This window comes from Pelophylax lessonae (genome assembly GCF_965119305.1).
Source record: "Pelophylax lessonae genome assembly, chromosome: 6".
Lineage (NCBI taxonomy): Eukaryota > Metazoa > Chordata > Amphibia > Anura > Ranidae > Pelophylax > Pelophylax lessonae.
In genome coordinates, this window is record NC_138773.1 from 312,416,592 (window position 1) to 312,425,041 (window position 8,450).

The following is an 8,450-nucleotide window of genomic DNA, read 5'->3' on the forward strand; positions in this document are numbered from 1 at the left end:
TGGGGAGGGGCAGGGGAGGGTCAAACAAGGATGCCATGCAGGCGACTGACATCCTCCTTATCAAATGATGATGCAAACCTGTGACTTGGTGTAACTAAACAGGTAGACTTCATCCACACGCTGGCTTATATACAATTTTGGGGCAATTTTTAGGCATTTTGCCAAGGCACCCCTAAAGGAACCTCAAGGCACACCAGGGTGCCTGGGCACCCTGGTTGAAAAAGGCTGCTTTAGAAGACTGGAGAGGAGAGAGGACTTCAGATAAATGGGTACAACTTATATAGGGGGATTTGTTTAAAGTGGAAGTGAACTCCCATGCATAATTTGTACCTATAGGTACGCCTATAATTAGGCTTACCTATAGGTTCTGTAAATATCTCCTAAATGAGCACTGTTTAGGAGATTAATATACTGTATATGCAGCCGGTTACGTCACCGGCACATACCCTCTGAAGGAACAGCTACACGGCCATTCCATCAGAGTTCTGTGCCGTAAATATGCAGGAGTGACGTCATCACGGCTTCAGCCACTCACACAGCCGGAGTCTGCGAATCGGGAAGGAGAACCGGGTAAAGATGTAAGCTTGGTCAGCAGTGACAGCTCGCTGCTGGAAGGCTTCGTTCTAAGGTAAGTTTCACATAATGTGCTAGTGTGCAACGCATACTAGCACATGGCTTTACCTTGCAGGTTCCAAAAAGAAAAACACACACATCGGTTTACTACCCCTTTAGCGTGGAACTTCACTCTCCCAATCAATATTAATTATGTTTAATCCTCTTGCTGCTACCATTAGTAAATAGAGATTTTTTTACATTTCTTCAGTTACTTCCTGGATTCTTGCCCAGGCAAATGATGTCATACATCCCAGGAGGGGAGGAGGGGCTTTCTCAGCTAAGCACACTCGCCTGCATGCAGGGCAGATGGATTCCAGGAAGTAAATGCTACATGAATCATCTGCCCTTACTCAAAATGGCCACAAACAGAAATGCTAGGGGGGTGTTTTTCAAAGCGGGTTCTCAACAAAATAAAGCATAGAGACATGAATAGATGGGGGAGTTTGCTTGGAATAATAAAAATGAATTAAATAGTGTTTTTGGTTTGTGGTGCTCAGATGCAATGAAGATCTACTTTAAAGTGGTTCTAAAGGCAGAAGTTTTTTTATCTTAATGCATTGTATGCATTAAGATAAAAAACCTTTTGTGTGCAGCAGCCCCTCAAATACTTACCTGAGTCCCATCTCAATCCAGCGATGTTTCACAGGTGCCTCGGCTGTCTGAGACTCTCCCTCCTGATTGGCTCCCACTGCTGTCAGCCAGTGAGGAGAGAGAGGGGGTGTGGGCGAACCTTGGCTCTATGTCTGAATGGGGGGGGGGGGCACTCGACAGGAGGGAGAGAGGCCAGGAGTACCGAAGAGGGACCCGAAGGGGGTGTAGGCGAACCGCTGCTCTATGTCTGAATGGGGGGGGGCACTCGACTGGATGGAGGGGCCAGGAGTACTGAAGTGAAGAGGGACCCGAAGGGGGTGTGGGCAAACCGCGGCTCTATGTCTGAATGGGGTGGGGCACTCGACAGGAGGGAGGGGACAGGACCCCTGAAGAAGGACCCGAGGGGGATGTGGGTGAACCGCAGCCTATGTCTGAAGGGGGGGGAACTATACAGGAGGGAGGGGCCAGGACCCCCGAAGAGGGACCCGAAGGGGGTGTGGGCGAACCGCGGCTCTGTCTGAATAGGGGAGCACTCTACAGGAGGGCGGGGCCAGGACCCCCGAAGAGGGACCCGAGGGGGGTGTGGGTGAACCGCGGCTCTATGTCTGAAGAGGGGGCACTATACAGGAGGGAGGGGCCAGGACCCCCGAAGAGGGACCCGAAGGGGGTGTGGGTGAACCGCGGCTCTATGTCTGAAGGGGGGGGGGCACTATACAGGAGGGAGGGGCCAGGACCTGAGAAGAGGAGGATCTGGGCTGCTCTGTGCAAAACAGAGGAGGTAAGTATAACATGTTTGACATTTTAAAAGAAAAAAAAAACACAGAGACTTTGATATCACTTTAATCTCTGTATACCACATGAGGAGAGCCACTTCAGTGGAGATATGTAAGGGTTTATAACTCACAATTTGCAGCGTCGCTAAGTGCCGATAGTACAGCTTAGGCTACGCAGGAGAGATATGTCTCCACCAACACTGCAGCTGCACTGCCCGTCATTCTTTATATTTTGTGAATGGATTCACAGTATTCAACGTTTTCTGTGAGTGCAGAAGGGGAGAGGGGAGGATGGCTGCTGTGTCGGAGGCTCGCAGGTCTCTTGTATAGCGATAGCTATACTATTGGCACTCAGTGAATCTGCAAATTGTAAACAAAAGAGAGAAATCCAGAGGGTGACTAACACCTCATTGCGCTTACTTTTCTGTAAGCTACATGTATCAAATACAAGGCCCATGGGCTGAATCCGGCCATTTCATGTGGCCCTTTCCCCTCTACTGCAGCTGTGGCGCTCCCCTCATCTCTGCCCCTACTCTGTCTCATTTGGCAACAGAGAGACAGAACTCCTACAGATCCTGCGCCTCTCTGTGCAGCTGCGGCACCCCCTGATCTCTGCTTACCCTAGTCTCAGCATTCAGCAGTTTCCAGCCCTCCTCTGGTCCTTCTCCAGACCCCGCACTTTCTGCTTCCCAGCTCCACCCCCAACTTCTTCCCGTCAGCAGCACAAGATAGGTATGGGAGGGTGGGGGACTCGACTTCTGATAAGGGGGGGGACTCTTAACATCTGATGTAAGGGGGGTTGGGGTGCTCTTGACATCTAGTCCAGCCCTTTGAGGGTAACGATAATGCTGATGTGGCCCGCAATGAAATGTAGTTTGACACCCCTGCTGTAAGCCATCAGATTATAATAGATATTTTTTTTCCCTGTAGTTGGTGGATCAGTGATTTAACCATTCAGGGCCAACAGGCTAGCAACTCCACCCCTGCCCCCCTTCCTCCTGTTCCCTACCCAGCAGTATGTACTTTGCTTCTCTCATCTTCCCCGCTCCATTCAGGCAACCTAAAGAAATACCTGGTAATTCTGGACAGGAAAAGCATGTGACTCAGTGTGTGACAGCACTGGACCAATCACAGGGGAGTCCATAGCCCTGTGTTAGACACCCCTCCCCAGTTTGTAGCTCTAACAGGACTTTTGCTTTCTCACCTAGCTGATTACCAGATTAGCGTTGGAGTGAATGGAGGGTATTTGCTGCTGGAAAGGTGTGCATTAAGGCCCAACTCCAGTTTCATTTAAAAGTGTAAAAATAAATAAAGGATAAAGTTAAAGTGGTTCTAAAGTTTTTTTTTTTTTTACCTTAAAGCGGAAGAAAACCCATCCATTTACCAGTTTAAAAAAGACATTTACATTCACGGTACGTGCTGGGAATGTAACTGTCACATTGGTTGTGCTCTCATCAAACTGTCAAACCATCCAATGGCTGAAGTCATAACTGGTCACATGTGCAGCATCATGGCAGTTGAAGATTAACCACTTGCCGACCACCCCACGCAGATTTACTGCGGCAGAGCGGCTCGGCTGCGCATAATCACGTAGATCCACGTGATTATGTGCACGCGGCTGGAGCCGCACTCCCGCTGTGATTAGACACGGCGGGAGCCAGACCACGGGAGGAGCAGGATCGATCGCTGCCGGCCTCTCGCAATCTTCGGTGAAACTGACAGGAGAGCCGCCTGCCTATGTAAACAAAGCAGACGGCTCTCCTCTCAGACAGGCACAGTGAGATCGTGTGTCTCTGCTAAGCTGAAACACTGATCTCTGTGTGCCTGTCACAGAGCACTCCCCCCCTACAGTTAGTAAGCACATTTAGGCTTACATTTAACCCCTTGGTCACCTCCCAGTATTAACCCCTTCCCTGCCAGTGTCATTTATACAGTAACAGTGCATATTATTTATTACTGATTACTGTAGTAACGTCCCTGGTCCCCAAAAAGTGTCAAAAATGTCCCTCAGGGATCCGATCTGTCCACCGCAATGTCGCAGTCCCGCTTAAAATCGCAGATTGCCGCCATTACTAGTAAAAAAAAAAATAATTTAATAAAAATGACATAAATCTTTCCCCTAGCCTAGTTTGTAGACACGATAACATTTGCGCAAGCCAATCCCTGCAAATGATCGCCGCCATTACTAATAAAAACAAAAATAAGAAGTCCAAAAATCTATCCCATAGTTTATAAACGCTATAACTTTTGCGCAAACCAATTATTATACGCTTTTTGGGATTTTTTTTACCAAAAATATGTAGCAGAATACAAATTGACTTAAACTGATAAAAAAAAAAGACATTTTTAAAAAAAATTTTATGTTTGTGTTTTTTTTTTACAATTGTCGCTCTAGGCTCCAAGGGGTTAATGCAGGGAATGCATTAAAGTTGAAGTAAACCCTCCTTTCGTTTTCAGCCAAGGAAGCTGCCATCTTGGCCTCTGTTTAACCACTTCAGCTCCGGAAGGTTTTACCCCCCTTAATAGCCAGGCCATTTTTTGCAATTCAGCATTGCGTTGCTTTAACAATTGCGCTGTCGTGTGACGCTGTACCCAAATACAATCAATGTCCTTTTTTTCCCACAAATAGAGCTTTCTTTTGGTGGTATTTGATCACCTCTGCAGTTTTTAGATTTTGCGCTATAAACAAAAAAAAAAGAGCGACAATTCTGAAAAAAAACAAACACTATTTTTCACTTTCTGCTATAAGACATTCCCGATCAAAAATCAAATGTTTTCATCATTTTAGGCCAATTTGTATTCTGCTACATATTTTTGTTGCAAAAAATCCCAATCAGTGTATTTTGAAAAGTTATCGCGTCTACAAATTAGGGGAAAGATTTATGTCATTTTTATTTAATTTTACTATTAATGGCGGTGATCAGTGATTTTTAGCAGGACTGCAACGTTGCGGCGGACAGATCGGACCCCTAACTGACATTTTTGACAGTTTTGGGGGGGACCAGTGACATAACTACAGTAATCAGTGCTAAAAATATGCACTGGTATGGCACTTTTCCACTACAAGTACCGGCTCGGCCCTGCTTGGCCCGGTTTGCTTTTACACTGCTGGTACCGCATGGTACGGTGTTGGAACGGTTCGGTACGGTACGGTATGGTTTGCTTTTCCACTAAAGTAGTACTAAAGTTAAGTGGGTGGGATAACAATGGGGTGGGTGGGATTCTCTGACCAATCAGTGGCTAGTAGTGACTGCATGCAAAGGATTGTGGGATGGGTATGGTACCTCTTGGAGCCACAATCGAGGTGGTACTGTTTTTGAGAGCCGTACCGTTCGGTTCCATGCAGTGGAGAAGCGCCGCCGTACCGTACCGAACCGTTCCTACACCATACCATGCGGTACCAGCAGTGGAAAAGCAACTGAGGACACTGGGAAGGAGTTAACACTAGGGACGATCAAAGGGTTAAATGTATGCCTAGGGGGTGTTTTCGAACTGTGGCGGGAGGGGCTTGTGGAATCAACACAGGGAACTGTGTTCCTAAATAGGAGAAATACATGAGCCCTGTGTTGATTGCTGACAGAACAACGGTCTGCCGTGTTTATAACGGCAAACCGCCGTTTTGTCTTCCTAGGGAGTGATCACGGGTGCCCGGTGGCAATCACGGCCGACGGCACCTTAAATGAGCTTCCCCTCTCGTGAATCACCACGCGCGCGCCCCCCGCAATCGCTCCAGAGGAGCGACATATGGGTATGGCAATTCTTGCAGCCGAGCCACCTTGCAGCAGTATATCTGCGGCGGGTGGTCAGCAAGAGGTAAAATTAAAATGAGTTAGCTCTGATTGGAGTGAAACGTTTTAGAGCTTCTACATATCAGGTGAAATTCTCTGTACTATATATATATATATATATATATATATATATATATATATACACACTATACATATACAGGTCCCTCTCAAAAAATTAGCATGTTGTGATGAAGTTCATTATTTTCTGTAATGTACTGATAAACATTAGACTTTCATATATTTTAGATTCATTACACACAACTGAAGTAGTGAAAGCCTTTTATTGTTTTAATATTTGATGATTTTGGCATACAGCTCATGAAAACCCAAAATTCCTATCTCAAAAAATTAGCATATCATGAAAAGGTTCTCTAAACGAGCTATTAACCTAATCATCTGAATCAACTAATTAACTCTAAACATCTGCAAAAGATTCCTGAGGCTTTTAAAAACTCCCAGCCTGGTTCATTACTCAAAACCGCAATCATGAGTAAGACTGCCGACCTGACTGCTGTCCAGAAGGCCATCATTGACACCCTCAAGCAAGAGGGTAAGACACAGAAAGAAATTTCTGAACGAATAGGCTGTTCCCAGAGTGCTGTATCAAGGCACCTCAGTGGGAAGTCTGTGGGAAGGAAAAAGTGTGGCAGAAAACGCTGCACAACGAGAAGAGGTGACCGGACCCTGAGGAAGACTGGGGAGAGGGAAATGCCAAAATGGCTGAAGTCCAGTGTCAAGTACCCACAGTCAGTGATGGTCTGGGGTGCCATGTCAGCTGCTGGTGTTGGTCCACTGTGTTTCATCAAGGGCAGGGTCAATGCAGCTAGCTATCAGGAGATTTTGGAGCACTTCATGCTTCCATCTGCTGAAAAGCTTTATGGAGATGAAGATTTCATTTTTCAGCACGACCTGGTACCTGCTCACAGTGCCAAAACCACTGGTAAATGGTTTACTGCCCATGTTATTACTGTGCTCAATTGGCCTGCCAACTCTCCTGACCTGAACCCCATAGAGAATCTGTGGGATGTTGTGAAGAGAAAGTTGAGAGACGCAAGACCCAACACTCTGGATGAGCTCAAGGCCGCTATCGAAGCATCCTGGGCCTCCATAACACCTCAGCAGTGCCACAGGCTGATCGCCTCCATGCCACGCCGCATTGAAGCAGTCATTTCTGCAAAAGGATTCCCAACCAAGTATTGAGTGCATAACTGAACATAATTTTTTGAAGGTTGACTTTTTTTTGTATTAAAAACACTTTTCTTTTATTGGTCGGATGAAATATGCTAATTTTTTGAGATTGGAATTTGGGGTTTTCATGAGCTGTATGCCAAAATCATCAATAATAAAACAATAAAAGGCTTGCACTACTTCAGTTGTGTGTAATGAATCTAAAATATATGAAAGTCTAATGTTTATCAGTACATTACAGAAAATAATGAACTTTATCACAATATGCAAATTTTTTGAGAGGGACCTGTATATATATATATATATATATATATATACTAAATAAACTGGACTGAATGCTTTCCTATGGTGAGTGGCATCCTTTTCCTTTAGAGAATTAGAATGTAAAAAAAAAAAAAAAGTTCTTGCTGCAATATTCACCTTCTCTCTGGCGCAGTACTTCTGTTCTATCACTAGATGTCACCATTCCTCCAGGTTGAATAACTCTTAGCCTCATTTAACCCACTTCCTATGAGTCTATGGTGCCAGGGACCCTCCCCATGGGCTGGGGGTTTAGGTTTGGGGTCATCATCCTTCCGAGTCTGGGCTCAAAGTATAAGGGGGGGGGGGGGGGGGGGTAAAACCGCATCGGGCTTTAAAGTGAACCTGTTGCTGCTTCCGCTTTTGCTTTGCCCATACACAGCCCAGATTTCAGAAGGAAGAGAAGAATATTGAATATAATGGAGATTGTTGAGCTTTATTTTCTCCTCCTGCTCTCTTGCACAGGACCCAAAGCAGCAGACGATCATCGACCTGTTCCAGCGATCTTTCTCGCAGGACGTAGGGACAGATGATTTGGATGAGTCGCTGTTATTGGAGGCGTGTGAGGAAGTGGACTCGGAAGGCCAGTGTGAAAGTGCGCCCAAGAAAAGGAGGATTGAAGATTACTTCTGAACCGGTGCGAGCTGAGCTGTAACTTTCCTGTACAGTATTGTTTGTATGAAGAACGTTTTATATTATAGAATATTTTTCTATTATGTCAGAATTAAAGCTGAAGTTTACTCCACTTATATTTTGCCTTCCCTGGTTCCTGCATTTCTCCTTATCAACATACTAATGAAATTGTTAAATAAAACATTTACGTTTTCATTACATGCCTTATTATAGACCCAGTGATGACATTGTCTCTGTGCTTCTCTATGCAATGAAAGAAGATCAATGCTGGTGGGAGGGGCCGGCAGGGTGTTGTTCCAATGCAAGAGGATCATGGCTGGTGGGAGGGGCCGGCAGGGTGCTGTTCCAATGCAAAAGGATCATGGCTGGTGGGAGGGGCCGGCAGGGTGCTGTTCCAATGCAAGAGGATCATGGCTGGTGGGAGGGGCCGGCAGGGTGCTGTTCCCCAATGCAAGAGGATCATGGCTGGTGGGAGGGGCCGGCAGGGTGCTGTTCCAATGCAAGAGGATCATGGCTGGTGGGAGGGGCCAGCAGGGTGCTGTTCCAATGCAAGAGGATCATG

General features: G+C 46.1%; 1 protein-coding gene across 2 annotated transcripts in view; it reads left to right on the plus strand.

Moving 5' to 3' along the window:
* SMARCAL1 (SNF2 related chromatin remodeling annealing helicase 1) overlaps positions 1-8,004 on the plus strand; it is a 109,527-nt gene extending 101,523 nt beyond the window's left edge. For both annotated transcript variants that reach the window (XM_082262242.1, XM_082262243.1), the window contains exon 17: positions 7,721-8,004. In XM_082262242.1, the coding sequence (XP_082118368.1) occupies positions 7,721-7,888 (168 nt within the window). In that variant the 3' untranslated portion in view covers positions 7,889-8,004. The remainder of the gene's footprint in view (positions 1-7,720) is intronic.
* Positions 8,005-8,450: the final 446 nt, after the last annotated feature.